Source organism: Myotis brandtii, unplaced genomic scaffold (genome assembly GCF_000412655.1).
Source record: "Myotis brandtii unplaced genomic scaffold, ASM41265v1 scaffold161, whole genome shotgun sequence".
NCBI lineage: Eukaryota > Metazoa > Chordata > Mammalia > Chiroptera > Vespertilionidae > Myotis > Myotis brandtii.
Window position 1 is genome coordinate 488,884 of NW_005355881.1, and position 20,545 is coordinate 509,428.

General features: G+C 51.6%; 1 protein-coding gene across 1 annotated transcript in view; it reads right to left on the reverse strand.

The window, feature by feature from the left end:
• The window catches only part of CDH22 (cadherin 22, type 2), a 125,052-nt gene extending 104,932 nt beyond the window's left edge, over window positions 1-20,120 (reverse strand). The window contains exons 1-2 of the mRNA XM_014536384.1: window positions 20,081-20,120; window positions 18,759-18,814 (exon numbers count right to left, since the gene is read on the reverse strand). Of these exons, the coding sequence (XP_014391870.1) occupies window positions 18,759-18,814; window positions 20,081-20,120 (96 nt within the window). The remainder of the gene's footprint in view (window positions 1-18,758; window positions 18,815-20,080) is intronic.
• Between the last annotated feature and the right edge of the window lie 425 nt (window positions 20,121-20,545).

Below are 20,545 nucleotides of genomic sequence, written 5' to 3' on the forward strand. Positions count from 1 at the left end.
CCAAAGCAGAGCCCAGGGCGGCCTCGGATCTCATGCCAGTCCCTCCGCACACCTTCAGGGGCGAGGCACCCAGTCCCGCAGGGTCTTTGTTGGAGGCACCTCATGCGACTTTGGGGGTCACAGCCCCTCTGAACTTGCCTTTGGCGTCTCCACATTCTCCCAGAAACCCTTCCTTTCCCAGAGGCTCAGACACCCCTCCTCCCCTCTCCCGGACCAGCGCGCAGGCCCCAGATCAATCCATCTCTCTCCTCCCCACCCTCCATCAGATCCTGCTTTCGGCAAGAAAGGATCTGAGGGACTCACTCCTACTCAAGCAATAATGATGAATAATAGCTTAATGTGGGTGTTTACAGGGGACAGCAACGCTGCTTTAACGGAGGAGTTCCAGGCACTGAGAAGAGTGAGTGGAGGTGAGGGGCTCAATTCCCCTCCTCCTCTCCCCACGCCAGTTCAGCTCAGTTCAACAACTCAGTTCCTTTGAGTTTTGACTGTGGCCGATTTGGGCAGGATGCTAGGACAGAGATACAGAAGCTCGGTTCAGTGGGTGGGAGACAAGACCCCCAGTAACAATCTAAATGCCAGGTGGCGAGTGATCAGGGCTATCAAAGGGGGTGCAACCTGAGACTTACAGGGCTCAGGGAGAGAGTGGGCACAGGTGTCCGGAAGGGGCAGGTGGGTGGGAGGGAATCGGGACTGCCTCTTGAGGAGGGGGCACCTGAGTAGGTGGAAAGAAAGGCATGGGCATCCAGCAAAGGAGTGTGCAGCAGTGTGGCTAGTTTGAGGAGTTACGTTGGGCATATGAGGTGTGCGGCTGGGCAGAGGATGTGGAGGAAATGACCTGGCCCCAGCCAGGTCCTCCTGTGGACACAGGAAGTGGGGGGGGAGGGCAGAAGAAACTCAGATCCCCTCCTTTGACTGGATGCCACCGTGGGCAATTCTCTTGACCTTAACTCACTAACTCATGTGAGTCAGAGCTGAGAGTTGGTGTCTTGTACCCATTTTGTGGATGTGTGACTACTCAGTGCTCTTTCCCAGTAGTGGCTCCAGAATTTCTATATGGAAGGGGTTCTGTTGTAAGTCAGGGGTTAAACCTGCATTTCAGGGCAATGCTGATGAGAAAACACCAACAGTCCAGTCCGTGGGGAAGGATGAGGGGAGGAGTCCTGAGCAGCCTGTTCCCTCCTTCCCTCCAGGCCCCTGAACTAATGGAGGTCAGGACCACCTGCGACCCTGCTGTGAGCATCCCCATCAACCCTGTCCCCCCTGACCCCCCCCTTGCCAACTCTGAGGGGCCTGGGTGAGATGACAGAACCAAGGGATGCTGGCGAACCCTCCCCCACCTTGGTGGCCCCTGTCGCAGTCCTGGGGGCTGTGCTGGGGCCTCCGGGGATCCGGCTTTGATTCTCCACATTATGGCCTGGGCTGGTCGTAATGAGGCTGGAGTTATGGGTGAGGAGGAGGCACTGCTCCGGAGCCTTCATTTCCTGGAGCTTATGACTTCCCTGCGTGCAGCAGGAACTGTTCCCCTGACTCTGTCAGGCAGTTCCAGGGCTCATCACAGCCTTGCAGAGATGCAGAGGGGAGGGGCTGATGGGAAGGGGGCCGGAGTGGGGGGGGGGCACCCAGGAGGGGGAAACCAGAGGAGACCTCCCAGTGTTTGCAGGCACCCATTGCTGTTCTCTCTTCTTCCCTTTCTTCCTTCTTTTCTTTTATCTTGGTGGCACCTTTTACAAGGGGGAGGGGGTACGTACCACACTAAGATTCAATCATTCATTCATTCATTCATTCATCAAACATTATCATATTCTACAACTGGGGAGACAGAAATGCATTTCATTCATCTATTCAACTTTAAAAAGAATTTCTCTGTGAACGACAGCAAGATGCAATCAGCTTTACATCAGGAGAGAGATGCATTTCTTTTGTTATTCATTTACTCTTTCTACAAATATTTACCAGCACCTCCCTAATGCCAGCCACTGTGCTGGGCACTGGGGACAAAGCAATAAACACAATAAAGTCCTGGCCCTCATGGAGCTGCTTTTCTGGTAATAAAGGAAAGAAATCTACAACATAATTTCTCGGAGTAATAAGTATTAAGAAGGAACATAAAGCAGGAAAAAGGGAGGAGGAGAATGATGAAAGGGCTGGGGTGGGTGTGATGTTATAGGACATCAGGGAGGGCCTCTCAGAGGAGGTGACATTTAGCAGATCCGAAAGGATGAGAAGGAGCTGAGCACAAAATAGTTCCACACACAGAGGGAACAGCCTGGGGAAAGACCCAGAGGCTGGAACAAGCTGAGGAATAGCGAGAAGGCCCCTGTAGCTGGTATAGAGCACGGGAGTGGCTGACGATGAGGCAGGAGAGAGGGGTCTGGGGCAGGTCAGGCAGGACCTGGAGGAGGGAAGGCAGGTTCCATTTTCTTGTGAGTGTTTAGAGAAGCCCTGGGAGGAATTCTGTACAGTCAAAACCACAGGAGACTGAAATGGAACATGGCCAAACGGGCATTTCATGATGTGGGTCCTGACCTGAGGGACAAGCACAGCACAGAGGGTTGCAGAGAACACAGCATCACAGAGAGGGTGGCACTGGAAGTGGAGGCACAGGAAGGATTTGGACATGTGGAATTTGGGGTGCTGGGAGGAGAGGAAGTGCTCTGCGGAAGGGCTGCCTGGGGCAAAGGCTTGCGGTCAAATCCCACGTTAGAAAGGGGTAAAGTCCAAGAGTGTTGTCCAAGGTTGCATGGCATACTTGGTGATGGAGCAAAACCTCGAACCCAGGACTTGGGTTCCCCGTGGCGTAGGGAACCTTTGGGGAATGGGAAAAGATGCCCTCCGGAGGGAATGCAGCCCGGTGCCAGGGACATGCTTGGCAGGATACAGGGACTGCACCTCAGCCCCACCTGCCCCCTTGGCCAGGCGCCCTTGCACGGGGAACACCCTGCACTATGGTCTGAGGGGCGGGGCCCTCACAGCCCCCATCTCTCCTTCCCACTCAGGCTTTCCTGCCGCAGCCCACCAGGTCCTCCCTCGGGCGTGTTGGCCAGGTTTCCTGGCCGTTTGCCAACTCTTCACCGCTCTGCACAGCTCTGCCGCAGACACTTCGGCCTCCTCTCTTCTTCCCTTCCTCCCTTTCCTGCTCCAGCTGCTTTTCCTGAGTGGGTGTCAATGACAGGACCCAGTCCTGACGTTCAGGGTCGCTCAGGGGACGCAGCTGTGGAGCCTACGGCTGCTTGTGGCTCTGCTGGGCCTCACCATGAGATCTGGGCATGTTGGTGGCCTTCTCTGGGCCTCAGGTCTCAACCGACCACATAGTTGTTTAATCCCAAATGGGATTACAAACCGAGTCCCAGCCCAAACCAGTAAACGTTGGTTTTGCCCTGCCCACTCTGCAGCCTCACCTCCTATAATCCATGTGCCCTCAGGTTCATGTGTCTGCATGTGGTTCCTATGTGCATGCTGGCGTGTGCCTGCAATCACAGATGTCAGCATGTGTGTGTGTGTGTGTGTGCGTGTGCGCGCGCGCATGTGTGTGTGCCTGGTACACATTCACTCATTCCACAGATATTTGTGAGTTTCTACTCTGTGCTGTTCTAGGCACAGTGGAAAGAAACAGGAAGAGTCCTTGACCTTGTAAGTCTAGAAGGGGACACAGACAACAAACAAATAAATGAATAACATGCCAGTAGATGCTAAGAGCTATGGAGAAAAACAAAGTAGGGTAAGGAGCATAGGAAATGCTGACATGGGGGATTTTCTTTCTCAGTCATCTATTGTAAGTGATGATTTATATAAGGTGGTCAGGGAAGGCATCATGGTTAAGATGACATTTGAGCAGAGATCTGGAGGGAGGGAAGAGGGGAGCTGTGCACATTCCCGGCTGAGGGAACCGCAAGTGCAAAGGCCCTGAGGTCAGCACATGCTTGGCGTGCAGGAGGAACGGCAAGGAGCACAGTGCTGCTGAAGTGGAGTGAGTGCAGGGGGGCAGCAGATGAGGTTAGAGAGATGGAGGTGGGCGTCAGGGCCTGCAGGGTCTCCTTTGGGTTTTTTCTGCAAGTGACATGGGACCCCTAAGAGGGTTTGAGCAAAGGAGTGACATGATCTGATTTCTGTTGCAAAAGATCACTCTGTCTGGCTATTGTGTTCAAAACAGAGGAAGGCTGGAGCTGGATGGGGGTGAGGGGGTTATTTCAATAATTCAGGTGGCTTGCTCCAAGTGGGATCAGTGCAGGTGCTGAGAAGCGAGGCTGAACCGAAGTAATGTTGATGGGTCAGAAGTGACGGTGCCTGCATCCTGAGCAATGGGAATGACAGGGTTTCCTTTTGCCCAGCGGAAGACAACGGTGGGCAGAGCAGATCTGAGGAGACCAGGGACTCGTTTGGTCATGTTACAATCAAGTTTTGGACATGCCACATTCAAATGCCAGTTAGACACCCACTGGAGATGCCAAGCAGGCCATGGAGCCGACCGTCAGGAGCTCAAGGGGAGGTCCTGGCTGCAGATATGAATTCGGGGATTTGGGTGGTATTTGGAGCTGAGACTGGCTGAGCTCACCAAGGAGTGAGTGTAGATGAAGAAGAGGCCCAGCACCTCAGCTTATAGACATCGGGGAGGTGAGGAGGAAAGGGGGAAGGAAACTGAAAATGATAGGAGAGGAGGGGCGGGGAGGGAGCAGAGAGGAGCTATCCTGGAAGCCAGTAGCGGACAGGGCTGGAAGGGCGTCAGCAGCTGTGCTGAGTGCTCTGTGAGGTGGGGGACTGGGTGTCCAGCTTTGCCTGTGACGGTTCTACTTTGCATCTGTTGTCCTGGCATAACTATTAAGAATGTCCCACCCCCTTTTAGTCCCAGCTTTGATGATAAATTATACGGTCACCCTCCCGAGACATCAAGTCGGATGCGGACTTTGAACTGGCCATCGCATTAGCAACACAGAGGTCGTTAGTGGCCTTGATGAAAGCTATTTTGGTGGAGTGGTGGGTGTGCCGTTTTGACTGCAGTGTGATCAAGAGAGACTGGGAGGAAAGTGGGTGGAGACCTATGTGTGGGTGGGTGACGGGCCCTCTAGGGATTTGTCAAGGTTTGTTTTGCCTGCTTCCCTGGCTCCCACCCCTACCCAGCAGGGAGGGCTCAGGACAGAGGCTCAGGACATGCCTCGGTGTCCAAGGAATGCTAGCAGCTGCATTGGATGAGTCAGGCAGACACCACCTTGGAATCCCTTCCTCCCCCCTCCTCATCGCTCCTGCCTTGGGGCTGTGACAGGGCTGCCATCCTCCAGGGACCACTGGACCCTGAGCCTCCAAGAAGAACTGGTGAGGCTCTGCTGTGCTGCTGCCTGAAGCTACGAGTTTTGCTAGTGGATCTGAGAAGAAGGGCTCAGCCCCAGTCCCCACCTGGGCTGTGCTCACCTGCCTCCCAGCTCCCACACAGCCAGGGGAGAATTCCCTACAGCGTCAGCCTTCAGGAAGTGCTCCATTACCTGCTGTGCTCTGGGTCCCACTGAGGCTCCGTCGCTCTGGTGGGTACACAGTGTGCAGGGACAATATGGGAAATATAACAACAGCATGGACACCAACCCCGTGGCTGCAGAAGCAGGTTTCAGAGGCCCCTGCTGAGCCAGGGATCACCCCTTTGGGTGCTGGAACCTGGGGACCACCAGGGGTCCCTGCTGCAGGGTATAGGACAGTGATGGCGAACCTATGACACACGTGTCAGAGGTGACACGCGAACTCATTTTTTGGGTTGATTTTTCTTTATTAAATGGCATTTAAATATATAAAATAAATATCAAAAATATGTCTTTGTTTTACTATGGTTGCAAATATCAAAAAATTTCTATATGTGACACGACACCAGAGTTAAGTTAGGGTTTTTCAAAATGCTGACACGCTGAGCTCAAAAGGTTCACCATCACTGGTGTAGGATGACCAGGGTTGGATGGACTTCAGGCAATTGGGGCGGCAACTACTTAGCAGGTAGTGATGTCGTATTTCCATATGCATGGCGGCAGCGCCACGGGTAAGTGCTGCTCAACAGCCCGGAAGCAGGCCAGATGTGATCCCTGCTCTCAAGGTGCTCACAGCCTAGGGTAGAGACATGCATTCATTCCACAAACCCTTACAGGGCATCCACTCTGGGCCAGACACAGAGTTAGATACCCTGGGGGTGACAGAGATGTAAAGTCATAATTCCTCCCTCCAGGAGCTCACCATCTAGCAGGGGTGGGGAACCCTTTTTCTGCCAAGGGCCATTTGGATATTTATAGCATCATTTTCGGGCCATACAAAATTATCAACTTAAAAATTAGCCTGCTATATTTGGTCAAACATCTAATTAACTCACCCCTAGTGCCTTGGCAGGGCCAGACCAAATGATTTCTTGGGATGTTCCCCACCGCTGATAGAGAGTGGCAACATTCATTTGGGATTTACTACACACCTGGTGTGTGCCATTTACTCATTTATCTATTCAATTAACATTTATTGAGCTCCTACTGTGTGCCAAACCCTGTGCTGAGCCGTGGGGAGGTTTGGTGTTCTAATAAGCCAAGGTTGCTGCCCTGTTCTTAACAGGCCTGTGGCAAAGTCACCAGATTCTAATGAGAGAAATCTCTGAAGTCACCCATTTACCCAGTGGACCAACATCTAGTGAAGACCTACTGTGTGCCAAGCCCTGTGAATTAAATGCACATACTCACAGATGAATAGGAGAAATATATAAAAACAAACGAACCAAAATAAAGCATGAAAACATGGGAAGTATAGGAAAACCATGAACAAAGACTCAGAGGAGCTCGTGTCTAGCTGGGTAACCATGGCGGGCTGCCTGGAAGAGGGGCACAGGAGGTGATTCTTAAAAGGTGAGGAGGATTGGACATGGGGAGATGAGGTAGGGAAGTACATGAAGAAAGCGGAGCATGAGCAGAGGAAACCTCAGGGCACGAACAGAAGCACTGAATAGTGCAGCCTGACTTTCATGGTGTGTAAAAGAGAGTGATGGGAAAAATAAAAGATTGGCGAACAGCCAATTCATCCCCCTATCCTTCTTTCTAGTTTCAGTTCATCCTACCTCAGCTTGGTCATGTGCTCAGCCCCTCCCTTGCAAACAATGATTAATCTAAGCCAATAAGAGCCATTCCCCTCTCCTCACCACTGATTGGATTAGAAAGTATCATGTGACAGTTCTGGCCAATAAAATATAAAGGGATAATTGTTGGGAAGCTTCTGGGAAAGTTTTTTACTTTTTAAAAAGAGATGTCTTGAGAAGAAACATTTTTTTTTTGGTTTTTGTTCATGTGTGAGGAGGTGACAGCTGGAGCTACAGCAGCCATTTGGGGACAGTGAAGGGAGCCATTCCAAGAGGCCGAAGGAACCTACCAAGCAAAGATGGAACCATCTGTGTCCTTGAAGACGCGATTGGACCACTGAATCCCAGGCCCCACTTCCTACAGACCCTTCCTCTCTTTCCTCTGAACGGCCTCCCATCTGGTTGGGTCTTCCTCTGGGAGCCCTGTCATCTGTGATGAGAAGCTTGTGGAGGACAGAGACCATGCCTCTTCCTTCTTCCCTCCCCCCACCCCTTCCCGCACAGACCTGGCAGAGCTGGGGCCTGTGAGGGACTCAGGACAGTCTTGCCTCCGGCAGATTTGGGGAGCTGCTTGGGCAACATGTCTTCCCTGTCACCGAGAAGCTGCCAACCTTGCCGATTTGCTGTGGCCCCGCCAAGGCTCTGGGCCTCACCACCACTGCCCACACTGTGTCCTTCCAGAGCCTGGGCTGGATAGCCAGCATGTCCTTTCTTGATTTCTCGGTGCCTGGGTACCACTGCTGCCAAGGCTGTACGACTGCCAGCTCAGTGGCTCCAGGCCCTCCTTTGTCATCTGGCTGTCTCCCTGGGGACAAAGGAAGGGCTTCTTATCCTAGCCATTCCACATTGGTTTCCCAGCTCTCTCTCTGCCAAGACCAAGAAGAGGGGTTGGGCACGGGAACCCCCAGGCAGGAGAGACTTTATGGGGAGCCTGGAGCTTCTCATCCCTGCCTCCTGCGAACTTCCTGATAATCTTCCTAGCCATGTCTCTGGGGCAGAATTTAACATTCAGGGGACCTAAGACCATGGGATGGGGTCCAACATCGGACCAGGGTTTGAGCTGAAATTCCACTGTTTGACTGTATGTGTGATCTTGGTAATTGGCTCCATTTCTCTGAGCCTCAGTTTTCTCACCTGAAAAATGGGAATAATAGTGCTCATCTCCTAGGGCCAATGTGAGAACTAAAGGAGATGATGCATGTGAAGGGGTCTTTGACAATAAATGTTAGCTGCTGGAATGATAATGATTCTTGGTATTATTACTATTTCTGGTCCCAAATATTACTGGATACTACGTGCAAAGTATTTTGACCAGGTGAAAGGGGTTCACAGATATTTGTCTACTCAGTCATGCATTTATTCAGTCATGTATTTATTTAACAGCTGCTCTGAGGCCCATGAGTGCACCTCATGCCAGCAAGAGTGAAGATTTGTATAGGGCTTACCCTGTGGTTGCCTCCTGCTCTAGTGCTGAGCTGGTGTCTTGGGGGAGGGCGATGCAGGAAGAGGCAGTTCATTCATTTGTTCATTCATTTATTCATTCACTCCATCCCTGCACACTAGCTTGGCACGTACTAGCATGTCATGTCTCCATGCTCACCTGGCTCCCAGGTCTGCCAGTCTGGCTCCTGTCTGCCCCGTCTGAGTCCCAAGGGCACTGTGCCCGCTGGATCCTGAGCCCCGAGCTCACTGCGCTGGCTGCTGCCTTCTCCCTGGGGAAGTGCTCTCTCCCTCCAGGCCAGAGGCACCCGTCTCTGCTCTACTCTCACTGCCCTGCCCCCAGTTACTACCTGGGAGTGCCTCAACATGCACAAGCATGTGTGCGCCTGAGCACGTGTGCATTTGCATCACTAGAGATGTGTTTAGGGGCAGCACACATGTGCTGTATCCCAGTACCTAGAACAACTCCCTGCACACAGTAGGTGCTCAGTAAGTGTAGAGTATCTGCTTGGGGCCCTGTTCCATACGGGCTTTACATCTCTGAGTGTGTTTGTGTGTGGGGTCAGGATGTATCTGCCAAAGCTTATGAGCTTGGTAGCCGAACCACTACCCAGGGAGGCAAAGGTGGGAGGTCAGGGGAGAGGGGATGTGCAGCCTGGGGCCATACACATCCCATATACATGGTTATCCCATCTGCAAAGGCTGGTCTGAGGCTCCCAGTCTTGCCCCCGTCTATGCTGAGCCTGCCAGGTGTGCCTTCACGAAGCCCAGCTTGATCTGTAATGTTCTCCTGTTTAAAATCTCCCCGACTCCCTTTCAGCTTCAAGATAGAGTCCAGATTTGGACCTGGCATTCCTTAGTTACCATTCAGAGCAGCACAGGGTTTTTCCATGCTCAATGACTCCACATACAGTCCTTTGAGTGGGCACTGTTATTTGCCCTCATTTTTCAGATGAGGAAACTGAGGCACAAAGAGTTCATGTGACTTGCCCAAGGTCACACGAGTTGTATGTTGTGGAGCCAGGATTTGAATCCTGGGCTGTGCAGTTCCAAAGCCTGTACTTTTAGCGACTACCCACACGGCTGCTCAAGGCCCTGCAAGATGTGGGCCTGCCCACTGTGCTTATTGTCACCCCCATCTTCTCATGTATCCGTCTCTCTGGGCAGATGGGACCACAAACTGTTTACTACTTTCATGCCTCTGGGCCTCTGCTCCTGCTGTTCCCTCTGCCATGAATGTCCTTCTCCCTTGTTGCCCCACTTCTAACCCTGACCCTCCTCTCCGGGCCCAGGCCAACTGCCCTCTTCTCCATTAGTCTCTCTGCCTCCTCCCCGTGACCCCAGTGAGCTCACTCATGAGCCATGGCTCAGAACCACGCTCTCCCTGGGCTTGGTCCCAGCACCCAGCGTGGAGGTGCTGGCTGTGAGCACCTCCATGCTGCTCTCTGCCTTCAACTCATACGTCCGTGCCGTGCTCAGAGTGAGTGCTACTGAATGTGTGAGTAACGGACAAAGGATGGGTGAATGGATGGATGGAGGACAGGTGATGGAGTTGCTTGGTTACTGCAACTGTAATGTCTTTCTTTGGTATCACTTCCTCCTGCTTGTTCCATTTATTGATTCATCAAATATTTATTGAGCACCTACTACTGGTATATGCCGGCACTGTGCTAGAGGCTGAGGATGTAGCAAGGCCTTCCATTCTGTGTGTGTGTGTGTGTGTGTGTGTGTGCACGCACACGCGTGCATGCACACGCAAGGAGGGGATACATTTATTAATGCAATAATATCACAAGTGAATGTACAATTACCAACTGGCCAAGTTCCACAAAGAGAAAGTACCAGGGACCCCAGACTTAATAGGAGACACACGTCACTAGGGAGGGATGGGTGTGGTCAGTGAGGGCAATGTCCTGAGAAAAGGGTTTTGGAACGGAAACCAAAAGGATGCGAGACACAGGTAACGAATGTGCAAAGCCACACTCAAGGGACTGAAAGTTCGAGGGCCAGAGCTCCGAGTGTGAGGGGGAGCGGCTGATACAAAGAGGCTTAGAGATTTAGATTTTGGCTCGAGAACAGGAGGAAGGCATTGAGGGGTTTTTAGCAAAGGAGAGGTGATCAGATTTGTGTTTTTAAGGCGCTCACTGTGCTTGCCACTTAGAGAACAGACGCCACTCGCAGGCCTGGAAGCAGGGGCCAGTGGAGGTGGGGGCAGTGTCTGGGAGAGAGAGTGGTGGAGGCGCAGATCAGGAAGGCCGCTGTGGGAAGGAGAAAAGGTGACAGGTTTGATATATTTAGGAAGCAAAATGGACAGGGCTTGGCGATGAATCAGATGTAGGGAATGAGGGGAAGTGACATCGAGAATGACTCCTTGTTTGGGTTTTGGTCTTAGCCGACATGTACTGATCACCTACTCAGAGCCAGGCACTGTTCAAGCACTCTCTGTGCCTTACCTTGCTTACGCCTCACAATTATAGCCCCATAAGGTACATTGAGTATCACCCTGTCACAACTCCATTCCACTTAACTAAGAATGCTGGGGCAACGGGGCACAGTGGGGTCTGTCCCGAGCTTTGTTCCTTTGGGGAACAGCCTTGGCAGATCAAAGGAATAGAGAAGGAGGAAAGGGAGGCAAGGTGCGTATACTGAGCTGATTCTGAGTCAGTGAGATAGATAACATTTATAGAGCCTTTACCGCGTGCCAGGCATGGTGCCATCCAATTAGCTCATAATAAGAGGCAACACTTAGTTCCATGCAGGCGCTTTATATCAAAGGTCTGATTGAATTTTCACGACGGCTCTTTTTCAAATTTCTGTTACAGAAGGACGGACAGTGGCTCAGAGAGGTTGCAGGACTTGCCCAAGGTCACACAGCTAGTTGGTGTGGATCTGACATTCACATAGGCTGTGGCAGGAGGAGGGCAATGAGGATAAGCAGAGAGGTGCTTAGTGGCTGCTGGGAAGGAACGGCCTGCACTTGGCTCTGAGCATGAACCATGTCCCTCCTGCAACACCTCTTGACACTGCTCCTGGGCCTGACCTCCCACGCAAGTTATGAACACACACATGTATGCGTGCACGTGCGCGCGAGCACATACACACACACACACACACACACACACACACACACACACCCCTTGGCTGCCACTGCTCACCTGCCCAGAGGTGGCCCGCCTGGCACCCTGCACCCCAGGTGCCCCCAGCCTGTACCTGTCTCCCTGCCCTGCCCCCGCCCTGCCCGCCTGCCGGTGCCGCAGGCAGAGCCTGCTGTACATCATGTTGACAGTAGAAATTACATCCCGAGCTGCTGTTTTACACCGCGCCCTGTCAGAACTCACCGCAGCCCAGTGATCAGGACAAATTGAATACCATCCTGGCCGTGTCAATATTTATTCCATTTTACAAACGTGGCCGAATGGGGGGCAGGGCCCGCTGTGTTGCCAGCCAAGCAGAGCCCCAGGAGGCCCTTCTCCCTCTCACGGCTCCCTCCCCTCACCTTCCTCCTCTTTCTGGACTTCTTTTGTAATCAGTTAAAATAGTAAAATTCAACATTCATAATGAAAAGTGCATAAATCATAAATGCAGAGTTTAACAAATAATTACAAGATGAACCCCACAGATCCACCCTTTGATCAAAACACTGAAGATCAGCTCCTCTTCAGAAGTGCCCCACTACGTCCCTTCTCGACCATAACCCACTGCTTCCCTCCATCCTGGCTTTGATGCTACCATTTGCCTGCCTTTCTTTATAGTTTACCACCTAATTATGCATTCCTAAAGTCTTAATACAGCCGTGCTGTGTTAGAGCTCGACACAGCTAGAACCATATTGCACACATTCTATTGCATCTTGTTTGCATTATGCTTTTGAGATGCGGATTTGTTCTTGCATGCATTCCTTTTCACTGCTGTGTTGTATTCCACTGCATGACTGTGCCCCAATTTATGTATCTATTGTATCCGTTCTCCTTTTTCCTCTCCTTTCCCGTCTCCTGCTTTTCCTTCTAGTCAATCTTTTCCTTTCCTTCCATCTTCTTCTCCCCTGTTCTGACTCCTTGGTTGTCTGTCTCCCATTGTTCTGTCTGTTGCATCTGCTCACATCACACACACACACACACACACACACACACACACACACACACACACACAATTCCAGCTCTTGGATGCTGCCTCTGGGTCGCTTCCTCCCTGACCCGGCTCCTGGAATACATAGCTCCCGTCAGAGGGAGGGTCCCCCAGACTTGAGTCTATTAAAGCTCATCTGTGCAGAGGATCCCTGGGGACAGAGATTGGGGGTCGTCAGCAGAGCCCTTTGCCCCTAGAAACCTTGGGGAGAAGGCCTCACCTCTCACCCTTACCCCAGAGGGTAAAACACAACATTCCAGTGGTCCTGCAGCCACCTGTTAGATGCACAAATGAGTGGGGAGGGGAAACGGGAACTTGGGCTGGACAAGGGCCAAGCCCCACCCTCAGCCCTGCTCGCTCAAAGTCTCGTGGAGCACCCATCTTTTTTTTTTAAATATATTTTTTTATTGATTTCAGAGAGGAAAGGAGAGGGAGAGAGAGATGGAAGCATCAATGATCAGCTGCCTCCTACACACCCCCTATTGGGAATGGAGCCCACAACCTGGACATGTGCCCTTGACCGGAATCGAACCTGGGACCCTGCAGTCTGCAGGCCGACGTTCTATCCACTGAGCCAAACCAGCTAGGGTGTGGAGCACCCATCTTGAGCATCAGGTCTCACCCAGGCCCCAGCAGAGGACACCAGCAGGCTGGTGGGGGTCCTAAGAGGGTGGGGCCCTTCAAAGAGTCATTTGAGAGCCTGCGTGGATACCCAGGAGCATGTGTGACACATTTCATTTGTCTCCCTCAGTCCCCTCTCTTGGAGCTGCGTTGATGATGCTCATATTCAGGGTAGTTAATTTTTATTGCAACCTGAGCAGAGGACATTAGGAATCTGTCCCTCTGCGGTACAGGAGAAAGCTCTCTAGGCTGGAGGGCAAGGAGACAGGCTGAAGCTTGGCTCTGATCCAGCTGTGCTGGGTGACCTTGGGCAAGACCCCTCCCTCGCTGGGCTTCTGTACAATGGGAGGTCAAACTGTGGTTCCTGAGGCTTGTCGGAGGACCGGGGTCATGCTGGCAGCATTGCAAGGGGGACTTGTTCAAAACGCAGGTCCCCAGGTACCCGGAGCATCTGATTCAGTAGCAATGATAATACTAATAGGCACATTTATGGGTGCTTCTTTGTGTCAAGACTCATGCATTTGATGAGCTCAAAATAAGAGGCTATGCTTATTAACCACAGCACTAAGCACTTTATATGAGTTACCAGGTTTTGTCTGTGTCACAGTCTGTTCTATTATTCTTATTTTACAGATGAAGAAACTGGGGCACAGAGAAGTACAGTAACTAACCAACGTTACCGCCAGGAAGTGGGAATCCGGGACTCAAACTAGGAAAGTCTGACCCCGGAGCCGGCCCCAAGTCTGGAGGAGCTCCCTCGCAGACTCCCATGCTGGCCGGGGAGCCCCCAGACCAGGTGGTTGTAAAACGGAGATCAAGCATTGGGCACCTGCTATGAGCGATACATCTTCATCGTGATTCATCAAGATGTATGTGAAGCGCTCCTTCCACACACAGCCAGTGAGAGGTCTTATTGTCATTATTTTAGGCAACCCTCACCCCATCCTCCTGAGATGGGCTTTACTGGCAGTCTCTCCAGTGACTGATGAAAAACAGAGGCCCGAGACCACATGGCTGGGACCCAACTCCAAAGCTGTGAGCTTTCACCCCAGCACACTGCCTTCATTACCTACTCTGCCCTGCGCCTTGTCATAGATGGTGAATCACACCCTTCCCCAACCCTCTGGGCCTTGGTCTTCCCATCTGTAAAATGAAGGAGTTGGACTAGTGGGCCGGAGTCTGACATCCCTGCTTCTGCCCCTAATATCATGGGCTCCTGATAAGTGTCTTCCTTCTCTGGGCCTCAGTCTCCCCATCAGGGAAGAAGGCTTTGTGACCCTAACCCAGCATGACACGCAGATGCTGCTTTAAAACAAGCCTCTTGCCCTAGCCGGCTTGGCTCAGTGGATAGAGCATCAGCTGCGGACGGAAGGGTCCCAGGTTCGATTCCAGTTCAAGGGCATGTACCTCAGTTGGAGGTTCGATCCCCAGCCCTGGTCAGGCACATGTGGGAGGCAACCAATCATTGTGTCTCTTTCACATTGATGTTCCTCTCTGTGTGTGTCTCCCTCTCATTCACTCTCCCTTAAAAAAAAAAAAAAAGGAAAAATATCCTCCACTGAGGATTAACAACAACAGCAACAACAAAAGCTTCCTGGTGATGGAAGGCCCTCGATCTGGCTCCCTGGAAAAGGTTCCTGGACAGAGATCCGCCTCCTGCAGGTTCACTGAGAAGAGTCTGGGCCACACCATGGAAGGGGCGAGGGAGACAGGGCCGGGCAGAGGGAGAAGCTGAGCTGTGAGGCCTCAGCTGGTCCCATGGGCGCTCTGTGGCTTCCAGGCCCCTTGTTTGAGGCAAGGGGCCCAGCCTTTGAATCCTGCAGCTTCCAGACCCCTCCCTAACCAGGTTACCCCCACCCCCCATCCAGGGGGCGTGGCCTGAGTGAGACAGCTGACGCTGGCTGAGTGCAATCCCTGAGAAGGGGTCGGCTGAGGGCCATCAGCAGCCACTGTCACAGCCGTTTTGGGCGGCATGTTCCACTACATAAAATCTGCTGGAAAAATCAGGGCCTGACCTTGGCCCTGGAGACGACAGCAGACAAGCCGAGGCCTGAGCCCTGGGCTTAGCCAGCCAGGCCCTGGCCCCTGCTCTGAGCCCTGTGCCCCTGGCTGCCACCTGCTGTGATCACAGCGGGATCAGCTCCGGGATCTCGCTGAAAGCCTGGCTGCCACCGCCTGCCTCGCAGCTCATCTCCCACGGTTCCCTGAGGTCCAAGCGATTATGCCACTGAAAATTCTGCTTTCATGTTGTCAACCTCGCAGTAAATTACAGACCCCGGGAAGGCGTGGGCCTCCTCCTTAAATAAGATTCAATTCCACTTAGCTGCCCCACTTCCCGCCCCTCAGACGGGTTCGCTCCCTCCCGCCACCCAGGCTCAGGATTTATGGCCTCTCCTTTCAGGCGGCTGGTAACCATGGCAAGCTCCTTAGGGAGGCTTTGAGCTGGAGCCTGGTGAGCCCCAGACTCCAGGGTGTCCACTTCCTCCTAGGATGGGAGAGAGGAGAGGCCAAACAGTGGGAGGGGTTTCAGGAGGCCAAGGCAGAGAGGTAATAGTAACCCCAGCAAGAACAAGCGTGTCGATGCTGTCACATCTATTCCTCACACTCAACATGAAGCAGACACTGTCATCAGCCCCGTGTTGTAGATGGGCAAACTGGGGCCAAGGTCAACCACCAAGGTCACACACAGAGGAAGCAGCTGATTTCAGGGCTGGAGTGCTGAAGTCCCACTTAAGCCACTGCCTCTTCCTCCAACTGCTGCTTTTGGAGGGTTTTAGAGTCTCTTAGAGGGTTTCAGACCCCCGCAGCAGTTCTCAACCTGTGTGTCGCGACCCCTGAAAATACATCCTGCATATCAGATATTTACATTACAATTCATAACAGTAGCAAAATTACAGTTATGAAGTAGCAACGAAAATAATTTTATGGTTGGGGGTCACCACAACATGAGGAACTGTATTAAAGGGTCGTGGCATTAGGAAGGTTGAGAACCACTGAAGGCCTTAGCCCACCCATCTGATGTCTGAATTCTCTCTTGGGCCTCAGCCTCTGCTTGAATTCCACCAGTGATGGGGAGATCACTGCCTCTGCAGAGGGGCCCATTATCTCTCTAATGATTGGACACAATCTGTAAATAATTGATCAAGCCCTGTCATCCCTTAGAAGCATTGTTTTATCATTTAAGGTCCTCCATGATGCAGCTGCTAACTCCCTTCTACAAACCGACCTTTTGAGGTTCATGGACACTGTAGGCTGCTTGGGGGTCTCCTCCCTGCTCCGTGCCCAGCTCTGCCCTGGGTCTCTTCCCTCTTCTTTTCTTTTCTTTCTTTCCTTCCTTCCTCCCTCTTTTTTATTGTTGACAGTATTACAGATGTCTCCCATTTTCTCTTTTTTTGTCCCCCTCCAGCCAACCCCCGCCCTACCCCAGGCCTTCCCCATACTGTTGTCTGTGTCCATGCATTATGTATATATGCATATATGTTCTTTGGTTAATCTCTTCCTGTCCCCCCGACCCAAGGTCTGTTCTTCTGTCCCATGCATCCATACCTCTAGACCTATTTTGTTTGTCAGTTTATTTTGTTCATTAGATTCCACATATAAGTGAGATCATGTCTTTCTCTGACTGGCTTATTTCGCTTAGTATAATACCCTCCATGCTGTCTCAAAGGATAAAAGCTCCTTCTTTTTTACAGCCCCATAGTATTCCATTGTGTAATGTACCACAGCTTTTTTATCCACTCATCTACTGATGGGCACTTGGGTTGTTTCCAGATCTTAGCTGTCATTAATTACACTGCAATGAACGTAGGGGTGCATATATTCTTTCTAATTGGTGTTTCTGATTTCTTAGGATATATTCCCAGAAGGGGGATCACTGGTTCACACAGCAGTCCCATTTTTAATTTTTTGAAGAACCTCCATACTGTTCTCCACAGTGGCTGTACCAGTCTGCATTCCCACCAGCAGTGCACCAGGGTGCCCTTTTCTCCACATCCTTGCCAATTGGTTCTTTCTTATATCATCTCTCCCTCCCCTTACAATTGCCCACCCCCAGTCATTCATGTCCCTGAATATCAGAGCTGGAAATCTACTACTTGCCTCATTTTCTGATGGAGACAGGCTCTGAGAGGGGATGAATTTTCCTAGTGAACAGGGGAGCTGATAATGGACCCAAATCTTCTGCCAAGTAAATTAATACATAGTAATAAAATAGCTAACATCTATTGAATGCTTGATACCACCATTCTGAGCATCTCACATGTGTAGTCCACTTAATTTATGAGCAACCCAAATGAGGCAGGTCTTAGTTCTAGTAACATTCTGTGGAGGAGATAAGGTACAGAGAGGTCAGGTGCCTTGCCCAACGTCACACAGGCAACCTGGATAGAATCGAGTGCTGTAACCGGGGAGCTTGATTGTTATCATCCACAGCCATGCTCCTAACTCAGTGCTCCCCCTGCTCCACGCTGCCTCCCTCCAGCCCACGCGTCTTGTTTAGATGCGCAGACAGAAGACACTCAAGACACGTTCACATACCAGGGAGACACGAGGGTGGCCAGGGAAACTGCCTGCCACTTGTGTTCTTGGGTCTGGGGCCTGAGGTCAGCACTTGCCCTGCCCCAAGCCTGCCCACCAGGAGTTATCACGACCCACTTCCTCTGCAGCTTCCCATCCACATCCCCAAGGGGCCTCCAGCTTTGTCACTTCTTCCTCCTGGATTGCAATCCTGAACCTCTGGAGTCAGGGCCAGGATCTGATGCATATCTATACCCCAGAGCCTAACCCATGGACCAACACATAGTAGGTGCTCAATAAAGGCTTGGTTTTATCTAAGGGAGTCAGTAGGGCTTCCTGCAGCAGGTAACATTTGAACTGCTCCTTGAAGAGTAAGTTGGGGCTCACCACACAGAGCGAAGGGGGAAGGGAATGCCAGGCTGAGGGAACTGCTTGAGCTAAGTTTTGGAGGAAGAAATATTCAGAGTGCGGGTGGATGCAGTGAGGAGGGTAAGGGAGGTGGGGGAGAGGGTAGAAAGTAATGTGGCCATGTTGAGCACCTTGGGGAGGATCTAGGTCTTACTTGGAGGTGGGAACACTCATTATGACCCAGTTTTGCCTGAATAGATAGGAGGATGGAGGGAGGGAATATTTCTCATGGGTCTTACATCCCTAGGTCAGAACAGCTGGGGCTGCAGACTGCAAACTCCTTTGGCCAAATTGTCCCCCAAGACGGAGCAGGGCCCTGTCTGGGTGACAGATAGGCAGCAACTGCTGGCAGGTCTTTATTCTCTCTCCTGACAAGCAGTGGAGCTGGCAGGTAGGGCATCTTCTCCCCTAATCTCCCGCCTCAGGCTGGAACAAGAAGGCAAGCACCTTGTGCAAACCTTCATCCCCTCCTTCCTGAATTTAAAGCTATAGCTTCTAGTCTTGGATCCCTCCATCCCTTTATCCACGGGGCACTGCAAATACTGAGGGAAACGGGGTTCACATACCGGGCTGTACTGCAGGGGCCGCACAGTGGTGGGGAGGCTGCAATCTGCATCCATCTCTACGGAGAAGGCGTGGGAGAGCGTGGGTTTGGGAGTGGGACCTGGACTGGCTCCTGCTACCAGCTGTGTGACCTTGGTCAAGCCGCTTCCTCTCTCTGAGCCTCAGTGTTCTCGTCCATAAAACGGGGAAAATAAATCTTCCCAGGTTTATTGTGAGGCGCAGGTAGATGACGAATGTGAAAGGAATCCTCTGGATAGAATCAAGTGCTGTAACCAGGTGAGGCTTGATTATTATTACCCACAAGTGAGAGTGGATCAGAGCTGTGAGGATGAACGATAATAACAGCAGCTGATGTTTGTAGAGCTTTTACCACCTGTGATTATCACCCTGGGCCGAGCCCATTATCAGCATCCATTCATCAAATCCCTGCCCCGCCTGAAGCACGCACTATTATCCCCATTTTATAGATGAGGAAACACATCTGTGACCGTCCTCCATTCTCGCCCTTTGCAACAGAGAAAATGCCCCTCCTCTTGTCTGAGGTCAGTCCCCTATCTGCGCTCAGGAGCCGGCTGACACCTTCTGGCATCTGAGATAACTCACACTGCAGATTGTTCCTTCTCCTGCGTGAACTTCACCTCTCTCTAATGGGCTCCTGAGCATCAGAATTTGCATGTGCTCAAGTAGACTCCGTCTTAAAAACACAAAACAAAACAGAAAAGAAGCACATCCCTCCTGGCAGCTCCCAGCCCCTTCCCTTCACAGCAGAACTTCTCCGAAGACCGACTGCACTCACTCTCTCCTCCACCCGCTGCCACCTGGCTGTCATCCCCAACACGGCATCAAGATGGCTCACAGAGGTCACCGATGACCGCCATCTTGCTACACTCAATGGATGTTCTCCACTCTTCCTTTTCCTCAACCTCTCAGCAGCATTTGAAACACACAACTAGACAACTGTTGTTTTTCTCTACTGCTGCAATAATGCCTTCTGCAGCTCTTTTGTAGGCTCATCCTCCCCTATCCCACCTCCAAACTCCTCAATCTTTTCCTGGGCAATCTCAGCCATGCCAATGGCTACTCGCCCCCACTCTCTCCTCCACCCGCTGCCACCTGGCTGTCATCCCCAACACGGCATCAAGATGGCTCACAGAGGTCACCGATGACCGCCATCTTGCTACACTCAATGGATGTTCTCCACTCTTCCTTTTCCTCAACCTCTCAGCGGCATTTGAAACACACAACTAGACAACTGTTGTTTTTCTCTACTGCTGCAATAATGCCTTCTGCAGCTCTTTTGTAGGCTCATCCTCCCCTATCGCACCTCCAAACTCCTCAATCTTTTCCTGGGCAATCTCAGCCATGCCAATGGCTTCAATGACTATCAATACTATGGTAACTCCCAAACTTAGTCTCAACCTCCCTTCTGAAGCTCAGGTGTTATCCCCTCAACACCCCACTTAGATGCCTCTGGGAAACCTCCAACCCAACACATCCAAAGTCAAACATATGCTCTTCTTCCTCAAAACGTGCCTGTTCTCTAGGGTGCCCATCTCAGTGACCACATCTGTCAGATGATCCAACCAGAGGCTGGAAGTCATGCTTGACAGCTCTCAACCCTGCACCCCACAATGGACAATCTATCAAGTCTAGTTCACTTTAATTCTTAAATAACTCTACGTTGACTACTCTGCATCATGTCTATCACTACCCGAATTCAAATCAGGGATTCCGGATGACTCAGATTTTTGGCTTGACACTGGATGGTGTGACACCATTATGGAGTGAA